This window comes from Rhipicephalus microplus, chromosome 10 (assembly GCF_043290135.1).
Source record: "Rhipicephalus microplus isolate Deutch F79 chromosome 10, USDA_Rmic, whole genome shotgun sequence".
Classification (NCBI taxonomy): domain Eukaryota; kingdom Metazoa; phylum Arthropoda; class Arachnida; order Ixodida; family Ixodidae; genus Rhipicephalus; species Rhipicephalus microplus.
In genome coordinates, this window is record NC_134709.1 from 82,554,915 (window position 1) to 82,577,803 (window position 22,889).

The 22,889-nt window shown below is 43.8% G+C and overlaps 1 protein-coding gene across 1 annotated transcript in view; it reads left to right on the plus strand.

The window, feature by feature from the left end:
• LOC142774774 (protein O-mannosyl-transferase TMTC1-like) overlaps nt 1–22,889 on the plus strand; it is a 60,638-nt gene that overhangs the window by 14,278 nt on the left and 23,471 nt on the right. The window contains exons 2-5 of the mRNA XM_075875809.1: nt 7,067–7,244; nt 8,436–8,509; nt 13,620–13,829; nt 14,651–14,729. Of these exons, the coding sequence (XP_075731924.1) occupies nt 7,067–7,244; nt 8,436–8,509; nt 13,620–13,829; nt 14,651–14,729 (541 nt within the window). The remainder of the gene's footprint in view (nt 1–7,066; nt 7,245–8,435; nt 8,510–13,619; nt 13,830–14,650; nt 14,730–22,889) is intronic.

Consider the following 22,889-nt stretch of genomic DNA (forward strand, 5'->3'; position numbering starts at 1 on the left):
TTATATCCGTATATATTTTTGCTTACAAACATGACCTAGCTCTCCGCAGAAGTTTTTCCTTCCATAATTTGGATTCAAGTGGCATGTGTATTTTTATGTCTATTTTCAGTACAGTATTGTTTCATGGGAGTATACTGAAACATGTCTTTTTATGCGGATCGCTTGAAATAGGCCCAGTGTCGGCTTTGCTCACTTAGTAAAGCAGGTGTCATAATAAATTTGTCAAAAGCTTAAAAAAAACAGAAAAATGAGTTGTTTCCACTCTGTCTTCTCAATTGATTTTTTATGTAGCTAGGCAGCTTCAGATGGTTTAGCATATTAATAAGAACAATATTCAGGAAAGTTAAATTTAATAAATATTTAAATACTGTAGTTAAGTGGTTATGTGAAATGGAGAGACTGAAGTTTTTCACGCGAAGAACAGATCGCTGCGTTGAGATATAGAAAAAGCGGCCTCTAATAGTTGTGGGGACAATGAAATTCAACATAGTTAAGCGGTGAAACCTAAACCAAAGTGCCAATGAGCGCAACATGCACATCACCCCAATAACGTTATTGATGAAGCAAACGATTATAAATGTGTGTTTCTTCCGCGTTATTTGAAATCAATGTGTGCCATAAGGGCTGAAATTGCAAACGTAGTCCGCACATCGACGGTCAAAAAATGTCACCTCGTGATTGCTCTAAGAGGATCATTCTTTTTGGAAAGCTGCTCCACACTGGTCTAGTGGTTATGGCACACCCGAAGGTCATCGGATCGGGTCCTGGCCGTGGCGGCTGATTTGTCGATGGAGACGAAAATGTGTCAGGCCCATATACATAGATTTAAGTGAGCGTTAAAGAATTGACCCCATATAGTCGAAATTTCCCGTACCCCGCCAGTACGACGTTTCTCATAATCATATAGTGGCTTTGTTTCGGGACGTTGAACCTCAGGTATTATTGTCATTCTTTTTGGACGTCTTGAAATAATACAGAAGTTGCGCTTTGGCACGTTTCACTATAGAATCCGTTTTTTTTTTTGAAATCTCAAAATTATGACTTCTTAACTCCACTAATTATAAGCGTAAATTAGCTTAACCTCTTAATTACTGTTGGAAAAGTTGTATTTATTGATTATAGGATGCCTATGGCTAGATAAAAAATTGTTTACGGGTATACAACTTAAGTCGCATTTGCCTGATTTTTTATATTTCTGAAAATTTTCCAAGACCCTTGCACATATTTTATAATAGAGATTTACAAGTCTTATTTCATCCCGTATACAGTTTTGTTTTTCACCTGTAGTGCTTATATCTTGCCCAGCAGGCTATTCTTGACAATTATTAACGCAACACATAGTTCTTATTGGGGCACATGGCTATCCATACCTATACGGTTGACTTCCACGAGAAATAGGAGTTTCGCTATCCCGCAACAGTCGTTCTTTTTGTGGAATCGACAACGGAAAGTCTTAAGTGGAATTCCTATCGTCCGTTCTCTATACCACATAGAGGCTTGCTTGGTGGGCGGCAGTGCAGTTGGTCGCTGTGTACAAGACCCTCTTATTTATTTCTTCATGCTCTTAAAGTAGGATGTAATGAATAAAATTCCTGCGAACGGATCCCTAGTGTCCCATTATCAGCAAAGAATGAGAAAAATGTAATGGAAAAAAGCGACGAGGGAAATATGATTTCATCCTGCAGCTTCAGAGAGAAGTGGAGAGGAGAAAAGGGGGGAAAGGACGCCCTATGAAACGCTGGCAGGTTAAGGCCTTTGACACGAACCCCAATGCCGTTCATGACAAGTGCCCGCAGGGATTAAACTATGCCCTCGGTGCTCGTATCTACACCCTCCAGGGAGGTGCTCGAACTCTCTGTTTTCCCCTCAACCACCACTCGGTGGAGCGCAATATGGGCTTTGAAAGCACCAAGGGCACTGTTATCTCACTAAAGGTTCAAGTATGTGCACGACACAAAAAGCCCGCTTCAGCTTCGATATTTGGAAGCAGAGATTATGTCGAAAAAGTAATAATGAAAAAATTATTTAGAAGCAAGTAAAGAACAAGGAAAAAAAGCGTAAAGTGTAATGATATTGGGGTTATATTTGAAGGAGCCCTAATGAAATCCTGAACTTTCGCAGATAACTTTGAACCAGCTGTCTCTGTTTACCGAACCACGCTAAATTTCACACAGCCCCGTCACGGTGGTCTAGTGGCTAAGGTACTCGGCTGCCGAACCGCAGGTCGCGGGATTGAATCACGGCTGCGGCGGCTGCATTTCCGATGCAGGCGAAAATTCTGTAGGCCCGTGTGCTCAGATTTGGGTACACGTTAATGAACCCTAGATGGTCAGAATTTCGGGAGCCCTTCACTACGGCGTCTCTCACAATAATACGGTGGTTTTGGGACGTTAAACTCTACATATCAATCAATCAATCAATCAATCTGAATTACACACAAAAGGAAGCGAAGGCTTATGTTGATGTTTATACTAAAACAACAATGATGAGTGTTTTTATAAAGAGTTTTTTTTTACTGTAGTCTGTAGTAGTGTCCCATGATGTGAATTGTCTGAGACGTGTGACGGAAAGTAATTCGGGTGCGTACGACAGAGAATATTTGCGCATTGTTATAATAGACTTCCCTAGCTTTGCATTAAAATCTCTCATCAGTATTGTATACTGTGTTTTTACCTTACTCATTGCCAATTCCACGTCTTCATAGAAGCTTTCAACTGAAGCGTCATCATGGCTGGATGTAGGCGCGTAAGCCTGTACCACCTTCATCTTGTATCTCTTATTCAGTTTAATTACGATACCTACCACCCTTTCATTAATGTTATAGTATTCCTCTATGTTGCCAGCTATGTTTCTTTGATTTAGGAACCCCACTCCCAGTTCTCTTCTGTCAGCCAATCCCAAGAAGAATAAGAATGGGGTGGCGCACGTTTGGCAAGCACTCTCAAATTATGACAGGTAGATTGCCACTATCCCTCAAGAGGAAGGTATATAACAGCTGTATCTTGCCGGTACTTAGCTACGGAGCAGAAACCTGGAGACTTAAAAAGAGGGTTCAGCTTCAATTGAGGACGACGCAGCGAGCAATGAAAGAAAAATGGTAGGTGTAACCTTAAGAGACAAGAAAAGAGCAGAGTGGATTAGGGAACAAACGGGGGTTAAGGATATCATAGCTGAAATAAAGAAGAAGAAATGGACATGAGCCGGGCATGTAGCGCGTAGACAGGATAACTGCTGGTCGTTAAGGGTAACTGACTGGATTCCCAGAGAAGGCAAGCGGGTTAGGGGAAGACAGAAGGTTAGGTGGGCAGATGAGATAAAGAAGTTCGCGGGTATAAATTGGCAGCAGCAAGCACAGGACCGGGTTAACTGGCGGAACATGGGAGAGGCCTTTGTCCTGCAGTGGACGTAGTCAGGCTGATGATGATGATGATGATGATGATAATAGACTTATAGGTAATGTGGCCGAGCCACGGAGAACAAATTCGAGCTAATACAAATGTATTCAAAACTAACGCAACTGCATATGCGTGCCCTCTGCAATTTCGCAGCCACTTCTGCTGGGACTTTCAGCTGTTGTTCAGAAAGAAAAAAAGGACTTATTTCGTGCGTGAGGTAGTGTTTAGGAACGACGCAATTGCATGTGTACTTGCAGCTCCGCCCAATCTCCAGCACTTCTCAGAGCACAGAAAACTACATTCTTACTCCGTGTACATAAGGCATTCTCTGCACCAGCATTGAAAAGTGCAGGTGCCGCTTGGAGCTTCGTTTAAAAAGAAGGCAATGTTGCCCTGTTTTGAAGGCAAGCACAGCCACTTGGTTTAGCCCAAGGAGCTAAAGTGCGCGCTCGCTCAGTAACCACCCAGAAGGAAGCCCTGAAATAGGTGTCATTATACACAAATAGCTCTTTCTTCTACAAAAGAGTTGCACGTTCCTTCTTATTGCTTGGAATAGTAGACTATGCATCTACATACTCATATGTACATGTCTAGTTAATGCTGCACAAGCTGACACACACGAAAAGAAAAACAAAAATGAAAAAGCGATACCGACCCGCATGCTCCACAAGAACTGTTTTTTTTTTTTTTTTTAGTGACGCCCTTGGTGAGTCACGGCTTGCACTTTCTACGTGCTTCCTTTTGAACAGAGAAGCATTCGAACATGCTGATTCTTTTCTGCGGCGGTCTTTTCGAGGGTGAACGGGCACTCCATAGAGAGAACAGCAAAAAAAAACATTGGGAGATCCTTAAGCTTCGCCTTTAAGAGTTTAACGTGATAGCGAAATCCGCCCCTAGTGCGCCCTTTAACCGCTAAGTGCATACCTAATAATATGTACAGTTGCACACACACACACACACACACACACACACACACACACACACACACACACACACACACACACACACACACACACACACTAAACTGTACCAGCATGCGCGTGCGAATGGCACATACAGGTTTTTGATCGAAAGCAAAAGTTGCATGGCCTCCAAGATAAACGACGCGCACTCGCCATAAAGAGTCTCACAATGTCTCACAGATGGCAGATCATCATCTAGTAATTGTGTTTGCTTGATCAACGCCTTTGGAAAGGCATGATATGTTTCGCGCTAGATGAACATAGTTGTCCATTTTTAGAGCTGTTTAAAAGTTCCTGTGTGTTTTCAGCGGCGATGTCTGCACTATCCCAACCTTTTTCGGCGTAGTTTGATGGCCTCCCAAATGCGCCTACAAATCGCCGAAAGAGCTCGTTTTCGTCGTGACACCTGTCGAACAGAGTGCGTTAAAGAAGCTGCAAAAAGCATCATGGTTTTGTGGTCTGCTTGCCACGTGAACAGCATGGGTTCGATCCTCAATATGACTGAAATTTCTATTATATTTACTTCTTTCTCGATTTCACGCTCACGGACAATTTTTCGCTCACAACCAACAGAGCCGACGCCGAGAGCGGAATTTCTGCGACACGAGCTTTCTAACGCTATCGCGTTAATACTGTTACATTTTGTGGAATTTGGCCTCTGCCGATAACGCATGATCGTATGACACGATTCCAATAGAAAGAACGGCGCTCAATCAATACGGGAGACTTGATTTGAATTCATAGTAATCCTCAAAGGGAGAAAGATAGCTTAATCACTTGCGTTACGCGACGTGAAATGTTACAAAAAAAACAAAAAAACATCTCGCATACGTATCAAAAATGAGCAACGGTTAACTGTAACGCAAGAGTGACGGGGTCTTTTTTTTTTGTAGTGGACACTATTCATTACCTGCTCACTGAGCATTCGTTTCAGTTTTCAGGAGGTTGTGCCTGTCCTTTAATAATAATAGCTGGGCTTATACCTACTGAAACAACGATTGTTGAAACCACTTCTTTGCGCCATCTCGTGGGTGGTCTAAAGCCGCTAAAATCGAGCATCACCGAAACTCAAAGGTGTACATTTAGGGCCGTTAGCAAGTTGGTGTCCACGCTAAAACGGCTGAACGCATGGAGCCATGGGGAAAGGAATAGCATGTTCGAAAGCCTGGTCACACTTGAACAGATCTTTTTTTACTTCTTTATATGGATCTACATTGAGGTTTTGGTCACGGACAATGCTGATTTTTCGCTCACAAAGAAGGGCGGCGACTCTAATGACTGACGTTGGTGTATCGTAATAGTCCTCGCACGCAGGCGATTACGCAACCTCGTGTATTCTTGAAAAGAATAAATGTCAGGGCCCCAGAAGGAATTGAACCCACGCATTTTGCGCTGCAATCAAGCATTTTACCACAGAGCCACGCGAGGTCTCGGAACTATTTTTCAAACAGAAGTTCGTGGAACGTGAACTGTTTGTTGCCGTGCTGGCTATTCAATTTTGGATGCATTACATAGGTGTGTTTAGAAAAAAACGTTGAACGATTTTGAGTACTTGATACTCAACTATTACATAAGTACACCTACGATAAAGCCGGGACGTTTAGTTAACATCAATTGTAGTTGGGTACCGTGCTCTGAAGTTAATTTGTGTAGCAGCGTCCAGGTCTACCATCCTCGCGAGCACCAGCGCTTCACATTAGCTGATCACTTCCGGTGTTGCTGATAGCTTTGTTTCTGTTGGCATCGTTGCGCAAGTGCAAATGACTCGTTATGTAAACGTCTGCATCTCTTCAAGAGATTTCTGAGCGTGTAATATTTGTACATTTAATGTCGTGTCGCTATATAAAATTTATAACGCGGTCACCTTCTCTCCACATGCTTCGTATAACACCGATTCCCAAGGTATGGGGGATCTGTCGAATTTATTTTCTGAAATATCTATCCTCATCAATTCCACAGACCCACCTCTTAACAACTTCTCAATAAAACAATCAAAAGCTTCATTGAAGAATCATCTGCAGAATCGCCAAATTGAATGTCTCGACCAATGCCGCACATTTTGTGGAATATATATCAGTGACGTGTTACGCCGGAAACATTTACATGTGAGGCAGCTGATGGTGGAGTTCAATCCGGTGTGCGGCGTCCCAAGCACTGCCAGAACGCGCCCACGCGATAGCGTGTTCTGGCCTTTGTAAAGGGCTGGGTAAGACGCGGTGGTCTCTCCCCCGCACACTCTCTTAGCAATCGTATGATGGCGTCAGGGAGTGAGATTCTGCAGACGCGCGTTGAACGCACGTTCTCCAGCGTGGCGTGGCGATGAACCCACCTAGTGAGCTCCAACAAGAGTTCGGGACGAGTAACAGCCCCGCCGCGGTGGTCTAGTGGCTAAGGTATTCGGCTGCTGACCCGCAGGTCGCAGGATCGAATCCCGGCTGCAGCGGCTGCATTTCCGATGGAGGCGGAAATGTTGTAGGCCCGTGTGCTCAGATTTGAGGGCACGTTAAAAAACCCCAGGTGGTCAAAATTTGTGGAGCCCTCCACTACGGCGTCTCTCATAATAATATGGTGGTTTTGGGACGTTAAACCCCATAAATCAATCAATCAATTAAGTCTACCTATGCGTTGCTTCACATGCTACTCATGGTTACTTTTATTGGGAATGGTGTTTTTTTCTCCTGATGTGCATATTGATGTCTTCTCTCGCAGGGCCAACTACTACGTCCATGGGCGACAAGTGCGTGGCTACCACGTGGTCAACGTTGCCCTGCACTGCGCATGCTCAGTGTTGGTGGCCGTCGTCGCACGCCGTGTGATGAAGATAACTGCGCTCCATGCGTGCCTGTCCTCGATGCTGTTCGCTGCACATCCAGTGCACACCGAGGCAGTGAGTGTTCGCTGTGACGTTAAGACTCGGAAAAGTTTGAGCACGCCCTGATTCGAGTTTCGAATATCGCATGCACTCTAGGTACTTGCATCAAATCTTGCACCAGTAAGGTTGTGTCCGAGAACAGCCAACCAGTTTGTCATAATACCTTCATATTCAAAGAAAATAAATATGAGATTTGCCGTATCGTAGATGACTCAGAAATGAATTATTGTAAATCACGAAATAATGAAGATAATTAAAAGGGTCTGTCTTTTTTGTGGGACAGAACCTAGCGATACGAGCAGACGAGGAAGCGAAAAAACGCATAAAGTACATTACTTGTAGTCTTCATCTTCGGCGTGGCAATTATGGCAGAAACGATGTAAAGAAATAGGTGCGCAAAAAGACTCAATTTGTTGTCGGTATACGAATCGAACTTAAAACCTTTAGGTAACACGCCCTATGCATTGATACTTCAGCCATGGTCGTACTCATTCTGCCGTCCACAGGTATATACATATATCTATATATATATGTGTGTGCATGTAAACATGGTAGAGTTAGTGCCGTGCGTAATAAGTGAGCAGTTTTATTACTTTTATAAAAGCATAAATATAAATACAATAGGCCTAAACTGACATGTCCAGTCCTTAGCAAAACATTTCAGTATCAACTCAATTACTTATGTGTTCTTTTCCAACATATATTGATATCGCATATTCGTTATTGTATAAAATATTAGGTTGTAGGCCAGATCTGCAGAGGAATGATATCAATGAATAGATCAGTGATCTTCTTAAGAGTAAGCTAAGCCTCCTATGAAAACAAGCAAGAATACCGACTTTATAATACGATAACTCATACCCATTCACTGCAGCGTTATAAAAGATCAGTCAGAATCTATGAAATCAAAGCCCGTATGTGGGCCGGCGGCAAAGCAACCTTAACTAATTATACCGTTCGTTATAATAGCTCCAATGAGTATAATACTAACCCATGCAGTTCAAACAGTTTGTATGCTGGCCACATCAAATAGTTACCTATAACGATAAGTCACACTTAAGATTAAAACTTCTTATTAAGGAAAGTGTAAAAATGCTGGTAATTTATAACACACACGAGTCGGATTTGATAGTCACAAGGAGATTCATTTGACAGTCATATGGGCTATGTACAATCTGCCATTTTATATCTGTCACCCTGGCGCAGGTATCGAGTATAGTAGGCCGTGCTGAAGTACTGTGCTGCCTGTTCTTTCTGCTGTCTTTCCTCTGCTACCAACGGTAAGACAACTCATAAGCATCCACTGGTTGCGCCTTTATATGAATGATAGTAATGCCCGTGATAAGTCTGCTATACTGTAACGTTAGGCAGTGTCATGATATAATGTGTGCTACACTCAACGGTACAGGCATTTTCAAAGCATGTCTGGTCTCTTCGTATTGAAGTGTTATATTTCAGAAAGTAAGAGTTCCACATATATTGGAAAGGTTTCACCCTGGCACACTTTCTTACGCTCACTTACACAGAATAACCTCTTTTTCTTTTTCTCAAGATAAGCATTCCCGGTGTACGCAGGCTTAAACTTCCCCCGCGGGAAATTTGAGTAAGGTGAGCTGATGATGCTGCTCAGAAAAAAAAAATAAAAGCTCCTTGCCCGGTATGTCAACGCGTGACGTAACCTGCACTGAAAACTTTCCGTGGTGAATCTAGCGATGGTTAGGCAAAACTTAAAATATCTACAGTGAACGTCAGAAAAAATAAAATTAAAAAAAAAACTGATGACGAATTGTAGTCGATCAAGTAAGCACGTTCACTGAAGTGTCTTAGGTAACATGATGTTTCCGCGATATCACGCAACATAAATACTAAATAAAATTGCCTTGGAAGCAAATAATCTAATCAATCTTGTACTTTTGCCCGCCGTGGTGGTTTAGTGGCAAAAGTACTCTGCTGCTGACCCACAGGTCGCGGGATTGAATCCAGGCTGCGGCGGCTGCATTCTCGATGGAGGCGGAAATGTTGTAGGCTTGTGTACTCAGATTTGGGTGCACGTTAAAGAACCCTATATGGTCGAAATTTCCGGAGCAATCCTCTACGGCGTCTTTCATAATCATGTGGTGGTTTTGGGACGGTAAACTTCACATATAAATCATTTGTTATTCTTGTACTTTTCGGAGTGTTTTGCAGTATAGATTATTCTTTATTTATATTCTAAGTTGCAGAGATCTGACACATATTTCCTAGGATCAGTCGTTGCGCAGACGACTTACCTTGTATTAGCGATCAGAAAAAAAAAACGCGTGCTTGAGATGTCTTACTGTTGAAACCTTCAGGTCGAGCTTTTATAATTGAACTTCGAGCGTGTCTTCAACTGCAACCTTTAACCTGAACGTTTCAGCTTGAAAAGGTTTCAGCAAAGAATTACGAAATCGCTTTTAATATGCTCTTCAAATTGCTTTAAGTCGAAACGGTGTTGCTCAATGGCTTTTGCGTGTATTGCCGCAATAAAAATGGCGTTTCTATGAATGTGCAATTTCAGTGACAGATTTACTTACGGAAAGAATAAAACTCAAACGAGACGAGCTCAAGAAGAGACATGGACTTTTACTCCTGGCAAACTGTCCGATTCTCTATTGTACACCTATAGTAGAAAAAGACAATCAGTCTTTTGAAAGGGCACTATTTATATACTTTGTAACTGATAAAAGACAGCGCCCATTTTTTTCGCAGTTCTTTGTAAGGCAAAATGCGCAGGCGTATCCAATCTGGTCGTTCATCACTAATAGGCGGTTGTCCCGTTTTCGGTATTATTTTCGCAAAAAGAGAATTCTCTATTACCGATTTCCTATAGGTCATTGCGTGATAAATTTTCTCAGTGTAGGCTGGTGCCATTTCTTATGTTAACTTTCTGGAAAGTGTTTTCTGATGGAAGGACTAGATCCACATAAAAAAGTCTATTTGCTGATTTGTCTCAACAAAACATTTTTACTTCCAACGTTGCAACGTTTTGTGACGAACTATTCGTTCAGTTGAAGGAATGAGCGAGTGAAAAATGACTCGTTTAAGCCAACAGCAAAACATAATGCAAAAATACTGATTCTCGCAACTGATCGCTCAATATATAGTTAGGTATAAAACATTTCCTGATCTGATTTGATTTCATTGTAATAACCAGACAAAACGTTTCTATAATACATCAATACGAATGTTACTTTAAAAAGTTCACAAAATATGCACAACTTTCAAAAGAGGTGACTACATCAGCACGCGTATATTTCCAAGAGATTTTTGGTATCCGCTAATTAAATTTTTTTTGCTTAATACCCTTTTAATTGATAGTCACTCAACTTCACTTGTTTTGATAATTTTGTTGAACCATTGCACTGTGGTTCGGCAGACGTCCTTCACAAAAAAAGGGCAACGGGCGTTATCAAGCTGTGCAACTAAGAGATCTAATGTTTTATATGAGTGCTGCAGCCGAAAGCGCCTGGTGAAAAGGCAGACTTTTACTGCAACAAAATGACGTCACTTCGCACGCCACTGGAAAAAATAAATATTAGTTTACGAATTCAACAGAACTGGACATTCCTAGTGTGATTGAATTAAATAAAATGAACTTGAGCCAACATCACTGTTAACATCACTGCAGTGGTAGCTTTGCCTTTTGCGTGAGAGGCAGCACGCTATCCCTGAAACACATGTGCCCCTACTAATTATCGTTGGGGTCTGACGTCCGCAAATTACGGTATGATTACGAAGGGTGCCCTAGAGGACTTTGTATATTTCAACCACTCGTGGTTATTTAACATCCAGCTAAGTTTGAGCTCACGGGCCACAAGCATTTTCCGCCCCCTACGAAAATGCGGCTGCCGTGCCTGGGTTTCGATTCTGCAACCTTCGGTTCAGCGTTCGAGCACCGTAGACGTTAGATTCCCTCGGAGGGTGTGAATGCGAGTCTCAGAAGTTGCTACTAATTTTTTTGTACAACTGACTGAGTATGCGTATTTGTGCAACGTCACCCTCATTCAGGTCGTTTCATTCGTTTATCTTTTTCTTTTTCCTTCTCATATTTGCCTCAATCTTCTTCATTATGCTCATTCTACTGAACGGAAATATGAGCTCGTTTCGCGCAAAATGTTGATGATAACGTCTGACTTAGCTTCTATAACGGGATGCAAAATACCCATGTCAGATTAAGAATATAAAATACTGAGCGCTAACCTTGCACCAAAACGCATTCACTCTAAAAAAAAGAGCGAGTAAAAAGGGTGTCTTTTTGTCCCAAAACAATAATCGTCATCTATATTGCGTTCCATGCTTGCGCTATCGCCCCGCGCCCGGTACATTCCGGTCACGATCGACATGCCCATTATCAGGGTTACATTGCATTCTTGATAGGAAAGTGGCCAGCGCCGAGTTTTCAAGAAAGGAAGCGCACGCAAGCCTGATGACGAATATTGTTGTGGGACAAAAAGACACCTTTTTACTCAATATTTTTTTAGAGTGTTCTGGTGATTTCACCTGAAGCTTCAAGTGCGAGTCAAGCCCTTGCAATTGCGAACTAAATGAAAGTGGAGTGTACACACGTTTGATAGCATTTAACTCGCGAACTACGAACTGCCACATTTTAATCAAGTGACTTAGCGTTACTAACCCTAATAGCGTTTTGCAGCTGTCAGCCAACAAGAAACTACGAAAGAAAACGTTAAGTGATAGCGTTCACATAGATGCCTACGTAAAAATGCTTTAAAATGTTTGCGTAAGCTGCGGCCTGATTGACCAACTTTTTTTTTTTGATCGCAGCGTAGTCCTCACAAGGCATGGTATTGCAGGCGTACTGAGCATCAGGATGACAATTGCCCAGCTACAATGTTGCCGATGTGAGCGTATGTTTGTTTTGGAAGAAAAGTTTACTGGCTTGCATGAGAGCTTCCTAGGCGCATGCTCTATCAGCGACCTTGTTGGCTGTAAAGGCAGACGCGCAATTTCACGCATTAGCGTCCCTTTTTGTGTCACGCACAACTGAATTGTGGGAATTCTCGGCGGGTGCAGTGCAGGGCTCGTTAGCAACTGTATTTTGCGTGAGTAGCAGGCCCTAATCACCGATTTTATTTAGAAATGATACTTTCGGTTTCAAACAAGGAGAGCACCAAATCTTCAAAGTGTGAATTATTAGTGTTTTGCAATGAAATAATAGTAAGCCGTTTACTCATTTCTTTTCTTTTTTGTCAAGACATAGTGATAGAGAGACGGATATGTGTAGGATAAGTATTAACCTGGTATGCTGTGATGCTTGAGATATCTTCGGTTTATACTTCTGCACCGAAAATACGATAGCACTCGGAATAAGCTAACATCGAAATACTGTGAAGAGTGACGTGTTTTCAAATGTGGCCGTGAGCATGATGAGCACAGTGGTACGGATGTTGATGCTTCGTGGTAAAATGATGCTTCGTGTTGCTGATAAACATCAACATTGCCATTAGCTGTTTACACCTTTCAAATGACACTCTATTGTTTTGTAGTTTAGAGGGCTTATCTTTCGACAATTACAACAAGTCCTATTATTCCCTGGCACACTACACTGCCGTGCGAAAATTGTGAATTAAAGCTATTACAACAGTGCCTACCCACTGCACTAAAATTTGAAACAGGCGACGTTAACGTGACATCCTCAGAAATTCATTTTCAGATATAGTGTCTGTTTACGTTTTGCTTTCTGATGTAAATAGGGTAGGTTTAGTGTTCATTGATTGATATGTGGGGTCTAACGTCCCAAAACAACCATATAATTATGAGAGACACCGTAGTGGAGGGCTCCAGAAATTTTGTTCACCTGAGTTCTTCAACGTCCACCCAAACCTGGGCACACGGGCCCACAGCATTTCCGCCTCCACCGGAAATGCAGCCACCACAGACGGGATTCGATCCCGCGACCTGGTGGTCATCAGCCGAGAACCTTAGCCACTAGATCACAACGGCGGGGCTTCAGTGTTCTATAATCTTTCTGAACTTTCCTACATGGTTCTCATTTTTGTACTGCTAAAACTGTCTCTGCATGGTATGTTGCTTTCTTTATGCCATAGGGCAAGTGGGGCCTGTGAAGCTGCATATATTACATTTTTCATTCTGCTCTCCTCCCCACCCCAATCAGTAAATGTTCGCTTTCCTACAAATGTACCTACGTAGAGAAAATAAATCAAATCTGAAATCTCATAGGTGAGGTGATTGAGTCGTCCCAGAAACTTCTCGTCACAATTTGCATGTAGACAGCGTGGTGTTAACAAAATGTTTTGAAATACTCGTGTTCTTTTCGCCGACAGATATGATAGAGCGGAATTCGGGGCAGTTCAGAGAAGTGCACTCTATTTTATTTTTTCACCACAACAGCTGCCAACTTTCTCGGGATGTCCAAGAGAGTCATGGCCAGTCAAAGTGGCTCGCAGCTAGTGGTCTTCTATCCTTATGTGCGCTGCTTTCCAAAGAGCAAGGCATCACAGTTCTGCCGCTGTGCATGGCTCTCAGGATAAGCACATTAGTGCGTGAATCTATGCACCCCGGAAAAGAGATGCAGCGCCACAAAGCTGGATGCTGGACGTGGTAAGTTCTTTCACTATTTACAGTTTCTTGTACTGAAATACATCATGATGCTTTCTTTACTGCATATAGCGCACTGTGATTACTAGTTGGTCATTTCCTACGCTCAAGCATGCAACCTTATTTACGGTATTCATAGCTTCACGAAATTCTGTACAAATCATTCGCTGCTCCTTAACCAACTCGTGCATTCAATCAAGTGTTCAGAGTTCACTTCGAATTGACTGAAAAAAAATGTTTACGTATGAGAGATGACAGAAAAAACCTTCATAAGAATGCATCAGTGTTAGTGGGATTCTAATTTGGAACTGAATCAAACAGCGCATCAGAGAGCGTTTGGCAAAGACAGCAAGGTGAGACTAATTGAAGAGGTCGTTCTCCCTTTTGTCCTATCTGATGCACTGCTTGATTAAGCTTTATCACAAAGCTTAGCATAATGTTTTCAGTGCCGTTTTCCCACTGTGGTAGCTATATTATTGGGCAACAGAAGACAACCCTCGTGTTGTAGCTTTGTTTCAGAGTTGTAAAAACAGATTAGTTACCTTGCTTTTATACTGAACAGGCAGGCCTAAACTTCTGGTTGGCAGATTTTGCAGCCTCATGTTTTCTGGAGATAAATCGCGTTTCCGTCAAACCCTCGACTTCAAGGCAAGCTATAGTACTTCCAATCGAAGTAGGTATAATTGGCGATCTCAAACAGTGTTGTTGAATTGTATTACACCAGCGCCATTGAGTGTATCTTTGAGAAAGTGCAAGACATGTACATACAAAATTTACCGACCACAATTTCGAAACCTGAAAAAGTACGTGTAACTGACTTTCAGGCCAGTCTGCGGGTACTGCATACGAGGTATTGCCTACCGATGCATCACCGATTTAGAGCTTGTGGCTCTCACGACACTGGTAAGTGATCCATTGCTTCACATTTACCTGCGTGGTATAAAAGTTCTCAACGTAGATATTTGAACAGCTGTAATTATGTGGTAACTCTCAAACTAGCTAAGAGACATTTTGAAGTGTTCGAAGAAAGACCATTACGCTTTTCTTGCCTTACACTTGAAAAACGCGAAAAGTTTTACCTATATTTACAACTGACATATCCAATGAAGTGCTGAAGGTTATACGTCTAGTGAAGCATACCCATATTACTTGTGCCTATAACTAGTTCGTGCGTGGAGTGGTGTAGTTGCAGCTATGGTGCAGAAAAATATGTATCATAAACGTGTGCACGCGAGCACTGCTAGACAATACGAAGACGTTGAAACCATGAACGGCGTTTGGTCTGGTTTCTTTGCCGATCGATAGGTTTCTTTACTGTGTGGTGCCGAAACCGAGGACCACAGTGGGACGGCAAGAAAAAATGGATCAAGCAACACCAGCTATCAGCGTTTCGAAATCTACCTCACATAAAGTATGAAAGTGGCGTACATGGCCTCCGGCCACTTTTCGATACCACTCAGCTCAACGTATGCTATCTCACGGCACTAAACGTACCAACGGTCACTTTTTCTTGCTCATTGACATTCTACGAGAATCTTCGCCACATGATATTGTACTGGCGTGCACACGAGCAAAGCGCGGCCACGCTTTAGGACACGAGCCTTCTACGAATGCCTTTGACCCAGCACTAACAGCTGCAACCTCTAATTCAAAATTAAGAGAGCTTCTTACCTTCACACGCATTGAAACAGATAGAAAGCCGGATCAGTGTCAGCCATTTTCAGAATGACCTCTCATTGACTACACTCTTAGTCATCATAAAGGTTGAGGCGGCAGCACCATTTCGGTACCGTACAGCATATCGAATAGCTGGAGCTAGTGTTTTTTCTGCACATCAAAAAAAACATGGCACGCACGCCTGTGATGCAAACTTCTCGCTTGACTCTAAGAAAGCAATACTGACGAAAGACAACCGCTGCTATCAATGCACGTCCCGAGGCCATCAGGCACGTTCTTTTTCATGTCAAACTTACGTGCTCAGCTTGTCACGGAGGGCACACATTAGGTATGTGGGACCCTCACTGCGTAAGTAAATTGGCTACAGCGGAAACGTCGTTACAAGCAGAGGTTTCAGGATGCACAAGAGAGACGTCACACTATGTGATGCTATACGACAAGAATTCTTCAAGTGGTTGCGCGAAGACAGACACAGGAGTGAACCGGCAAATCTTTCACGCCTTTGTCGTCATTGGTAACAGATGCAGCTACATCAGAGAGATTCTCGTTGGTGGAAGCTAGAGATCATACATCACTGAAGTTCTAGCTGAGAAAAATGCAACTTCACCTGCTAGGAAAAACTAGATCTTTATTTAACACGCCTGACATCGCTTCTCCAACTTCTGCGGAGCAACGAAATATTTTTTAAGTTCCTTTGCGTAGCCTGCACCATTCTAAAAGCCACACCATTCGGGTCATTGTTGTACCGTTTATCTGTGACGACATTATTTTGCCGACATGTGATGGCTACCTAACACAGAAGTCGCGTCACAAAGAAAAAGGTATTGCTGATAAAAATAACTCAACTGAGGCGGAGACTGTGACTGGCATCAGCTTGTTGATTGGAGCTGACCACCTGTGGATAATGATTACAGGAGAAAAAAAGAGAAGCAAAGATATTCCAGGATTTTCGACAATAAACACGCCCCTTGGCTGGACAATTAATGCAAGGGCCCAGTCATCAAAGTACCTCTCTTAGTGATTTGATTTCATATGTGGGGCTCAACGTCCCAAAACCACCAAATAATGATGAGAGACGCCGTAGTGGACGGCTCCGGAAATTTCGAAAACCAGGGTCCTTTAACGTGCACCCAAATCTGAGCACACGGGACTATAGCCTTTCCGCCTCCATTGAAGATGCAGCTGCCGTAGCCAGGATTCAATCCCGTTACCTGCAGGTCAGCAGCCTAGTACCTTAGGCACTAGAACAACTAGTTGGGAAAAGTACCACTTTTGACGGTGACACTAAACCCGTAGTCTGTGTACAAAGAGTCGAAACGATCAGCGTCAATGAATCAACATCACGGATTCCTCGATAATTCTGGCAGCTTGTAGCAGTGGGCGTCAGAGATCCTGGAGAACGACACTGATAATAGCTCACGGCAGGCATCCGAAAAATGACCTGCACAGAAAAAGTGTCACAGTTTAGCCAAAAGGGCAAAGCAATGGATGGGATAGCCACACATTGAAATGTTTTACGAAGCAAGGCTAGCATTTTCAGGAGCAATAGTATTTGTAGTAAACATGCGCTTGCCTAGTAACCAAGTTTCTTGCGGCGTGGTCACAGTAGATTATCACAACAAGAACCATGCGTAGTGACGGCGTTGGTGAGAAGCGCCTCCCGCGGGCAGCGCATGCTGGCACTAAGGGCCATACGTCGCGTGTCACCGCTGGCGGCAATTCGTTATGTGCCGAGCGCATCTATATGTGAACGGCCACTCCTGGTACACTTTTGGCACCGTTGTTTTGTGTTGATCAAGGTGGACGATTGAACCAGTTGGTGATACATATTCTAAGAGTACTACGTGGTAGAAAACACGGACGGTAAAAAGACGCTTGTCCTTGTATTTTTCCCGTCCGTGTTTTCTACCGCGCAGTACTCTTATTTCGTGTTGATAGCAGGAGCTCCGGCCTACTGTGGGAGAAAGAGCGGCGCGCTGTTGACAGTTATTACTGAGGGGAACAGTGCAAAAAACGGGACGGATAAAGATTAAACACACGACACAGCGCTTGTGTCGTGTGTTCAAGTTTTCTCCATCCCGATTTTTGCGCTGTTTTCCTCAGTACCATGTACCAACTCGTCCTTCAAGAAAAGCCCTTCTGCAAACAGTTGTTATGTGAAAGCGCATCTACTGTCATACTTATAACCTTGCGGCAACACCGAAGTTATTCTCTGATATAAGCCTTATATATATATCAAACTTTCATCTACAAATTAAAGGAGATTTTGACTGCGACAAAAGCACCATTGTGTACATGCTTGAATGCTCTGTGTGCAAACTCCAATACATCGGACATACTGAAACCCCTTTTAGACTACGCTTTAATAACCATAAGTCACATGCCACAAGCCTACCCAATCTACTTTGTCTAAGCACGTTAACATTCCTGGTCACTCATTCAATAAACTAAGAACTACTATACTGGAATCAGGTTTTCCTTCACACTATGATAGGGAACTGCGCGAGTCATTTTTCATACACAAGTTCAACGCAATCTTATCCGGTATAAATGAAGATCTAGGCAAACTAACGTTTCTTTAGGCGCAGAACTAAGTTCTTGTTTCATCACAGTATGTTCATAATCACTGTACACGCAGATTTTTACTACACCTTTTCGGTGCAATGAATTTCTTTACCTTGTGTCATCAATTCTATTTGTGCCCCGTGAAATTCTCAGTTACGCATCTTGTTCCATTTGAACGTTTTCTGCTATACTTTTTTGTCTTTTTTCTGCGTGTGATTGGCTGTATGGGTTTGATAGTTTTGTTTGTAGATATTACTGTACTTTTCAAAGTTATATTCATGTGATCTACTTGATGTAAACACCGTTCATGCATTCTCATAATCTTTCTTTGACATTGCTTTGACATTCTCTGCTGTTCATTACTCACCACGTCAGAGTAGATAGTGCATGATAGTGATAGTTCACGTGTCAGGGGCCCTTGATATACCATGCCTACTTAAGAAAAGCACATTTTTGTAACGTGTTTTCTCTGATGAAGGCCGGTCCCGGCTGAAACGTAGGAAAAATAAAAATGTTTTCGTTTTGCCCGTCCTCCACTTCTTGGTATTTTTCGACTGAATCCAAGGACACCTTCTTTTTCATATATATATATTTATATATATATATATATATATATATATATATATATATATATATATATATATATATATATATATATATATGTATATGTGTTATGTTGGCATGCTCAGACGTCCCCAAAAACTGGCAGATCGAGCGGTTATTCATGGAAGGACTATTGGTGCAACACGACACAGCCCTTCGGCAATATTTCAAGTTAAGACATGCTGAAGTCATGCCTGAGAACGCTTTAATTTGTAGGCTTATGCCACAGGAGCGAAAGAAAGACACGCCTGAAAGATAACCGATGCCAGCCTGGCACGTGAGTCGTGGCTTCACGTGCCACGGCCTAACGCCTTCTTTATTTTCTTCTGTCGCCATCGCGCGCTCTCCGGTTTGCGCGCCGCCCGAACGAGGGCGCTACAGGGCCCCCCGTGTAGACTGGAAGTCGGAATGTGACATGCCGTTTGTGGTGTTCGAACGAAAGATCAGTCGTAGATGAGAGGCTTTCTAGGGCGGTCTCCAGGTACGCCGGCTTGAGTCGGTCCAAGCTGACTGTCTTTTCACGGCCGTTCTGAACTAGAGTGGCAGTTTTGGGGGTGCGGTGAAGGACGCGGAATGGTCCGTCGTAGGCTGGTGTCAAAGGTGGTCTGACCGCGTCGTGGCGCACGAAAACATGTGTTGCAGTGGCCAGATCAGGGTGGGCGAATATGGTCTTGTGTTCGGAAGGTCTGGGTGGAGTGGGCCGGAGGTCTTGAACGCAGTCGAGGAGGCGTTGTAGGAATTGCTGTGGCTGGTCTGGTAGCTTCGTTGACGTGAAGAAGTCTCCCGGAAGCCGTAGAGAAGTGTCATACACCAGCTCTGCTGTTGAGCACTGCAGGTCTGCCCGGATGACAGCTCGTAAACCTAAGAGCACCAGTGGCAAGGCATCAACCCAGGTGGCTCTGTTGAGGCGGGTAGTCAAGGCGGTCTTCAGTTGTCGGTGAAGGCGTTCCACCATGTCGTTGGCGCAGGGATGATAAGCCGTGGTACGGCAATGTCTGGCTCCGAGGATGCGATTAAGGCAAGTAAACAGCGAGGACTCAAACTGACGTCCACGGTCTGTTGTCACGGTGCCAGGACAGCCAAAACGGGATATCCATGTATATCACACGCCGCCGTCAGTGATCCCGGCAGGCGTTTCCCTGCCACGAACATGGGGTGTACACTTCGTGGCTCGGTGTCGGAAACGCCGGTGGTACCAGCAGAGGGGTGGAGGGCTGGGACTCCGAGCATCTCGAGTGCGTGGAAGAGCTCGACGACCGGAACGAGGCGAACGAGTCTCCTGCAGGGGGCTCCGGAGTGCGGCAACGGAGGCGGCGAGTTCGTCGATGCGGGCCTCAAGGCGCGAAATCGCTGTGTCTGCTGGTGGTAAGACAGCATTGACAGATGGGGAGGTCGCTTCACGAACCTGATCGGCGAGCTCCGCCAGGCGGTCGAGATTGACGTCGCCGGCCGCCGCGAGGACGAGGCGGATTGGCTGAGAAAGGCGTTGGAGGAAGAGCTCGCGAAGCAACGCTGAGTGGGCAGAGACTTCGTGTTTCCCAAGAAGCTGTCGCATTCGGCGCAGTAGTTGGGAGGGGCGCCTGTCGCCAAGGTCCCCCTCTGCAAGGAGCTGCTGTAGGCGGACGCGTTCCGAAGGCATGAATCGTTCCAGCACCTTGGTTTTAAGGTGCTGATATGGCGTAGTGTCCGAGGGGTTGGAGAGGACGTCGGAGAGCTCGCTGGCAACGTCAGGAGGAAGGACGGAGGCTACGTGGTAGTAGCGTGTCGTTTCCGAGGCGATGCGGTACAGGGAGAATTGCGCCTCGACCTGATGAAACCAAACTTGCGGGTCCTGTGGCCAGAAAGATGGGAGACGCAGTTGCACGGCCGAGACGTCCTGCGGACGTGAGGCTTGTTCGGTTGAGGGTGCATTCGAGTCAGTCATTGTCTTCGTCCGGGTCACCAATTAAATTGTAGGCTTATGCCACAGGACCGAAAGAAAGACACGCCTGAACGATAACCGATGCCAGCCTGGCACGTGAGCCGTGGCTTCACGTGCCACGGCCTAACGCCTTCTTTATTTTCTTCTGTCGCCATCGCGCGCTCTCCGGTTTGCGCGCCGCCCGAACGAGGGCGCTACAAATTGATCACGCTATATTTTATATGCTACATCGCAGAGTTATAGGGGAACAATCTCTGACTATGAAGTTCAACGTTATGGTCGACACATCGCCGCAAGTTCAAGGCATCCCACTCGTCAACGACTACCTTGATAAAAGGCTGATTCCTAATCCAAAGTTGGACGTTTCCGTCACTGTGAACCTGAAAGCTCACGGAACATTTGAACCTACTGAAGCAGTGTACTATGAATTGTCAAGCAGGATTTCTACCAACGCCTTCTGGTTGCCACTGCGCAGTAGAAATACGCCCGCTACGCTGTGCTTTAATAGAGCACTCCTACCTGAAGCAGGAACAATATATTTCTAAGACATTCTGAATTGCCAACGACCTCTCAAATTGCATATTTTACTGCTCGTTACGCATCGTAAAGATTTGAAGACTACTTGATACACCTTGCTAAGATCGTTGTTGGAACATACTCTTCCAATCCAAGTCATTCTTAAGCAAGGGGCTGGGAAAATTAAAGCTCAAAAGTAATACAACTAGGACTGTACAACTGGAGAACGACTTCTGAGCTCCAAGTGCGCAGACTGCTCGACGTGACAGGAAGAAGCTGAGTTACCGTCAAAAATAGCTAGATCACCGATGTGTGGTGGAAAAAAAACATTGCCCACTGGTATTCATCTTTGCTCAGCACATCCTAAAGCGGCCTTCAAGCGTATCGTGTGGTGATGATCGAAGAGTCTGGCAGCTGTACAAGTTTATGGTCTCTAGTATAGTCTCTCTGGACTTCGGTTGAGGTGGAATTATCCAACCTTGACGATGACAACTCGAGCACGCATGTTTTTTTTTTTAGAAGACGCATACATTTTACAAGCTCTATTTATGACTGGGAGGTGGGAGTATTTTTAAAAAGATGTAGTAGTATAAACATGTGCAGACGTGCACTAGCAGCCAGCGAAGAAACTGAAACCATGAACGGCGTTTGGTCTAATTTCGTCGCCGATTGATAGCTTTCGTTACACGTGGTATGGGTGATACGCAAATTACCATCGCTGTGCCACTATACAGATTATATTTGAAGATGACAATATATATATATATATATATATATATATATATATATATATATATATATATATATATATATATATATATATATATATATATATCATGAAGAGGCAATGTTCTTTTCGAGTCAATGGTATGGGCCCCGAGACTGTAATTGATGGAATGGTCTTGCCGATGTCTCAAGCAGGAACGCACTTATCTGCAGTTCACTTGCCAAATCGACAAAAAGGTAATTGAAAGGTGTGTCGATTTGTGGCAACTCCGTCCTTTAGGAGCCAGCTTTATGTTACGTCTCGCTTCATAGGCTGTAAACCTATTTCATTACACGTCTTATTCCCGTGATAACGATGACATTATGGGAGTAAACATTCTTTATATGAAGCCACCATTGGCGCTATGTATGATCATTGCCAGGACATATTTTTAGCGTGTTGAGAACTTGTAATTTCTTCCACATGCATATACAAAATGATGAAAACGACAATGTATCGTGGCATGTATGGACTTATCATTCTCACAACTCTCTGTTCAGTATGAATGTCATATGTTGAATTTTACGAGCGAGAGCTACGAAATGAATGAGTCACGTTGAGCTCTGAAAGTTTCCATCATCTGGTGTTCATTTACATGGAACTGACATCACACAGTTGCCTATGCAGGTTCCAGACAATTTGCCTGCATTGAACTGTGACGTTTCAGCCAGGATTGATCTTTCGTGTCAGCAGCCAAGCTCTGTGATCCCTGTACAACCAAGGAGAATGTTTTACTGGTCCCCAATACTAGCTAACAAACGCTACTCTCTAGCGTAGTACAGAAGCAATAGGTCCCATGGCAGTGCCTATGCCGATTACAACCAGGCAAAATGTCTTTACTGGTCATTATTACTAGCTAACAAACGCTACTCAGTAGCGTAGTACAAAAGGAATAGGACCCCTGTCACTGAGTATGACGATTTCTTATCGCGTATATGGCCTACACGCTTTTCTAAAAGCAACGAATGGCGATCGATAAACGGCACAGTTTGGAACCATCCGCGAATAGGTCTGC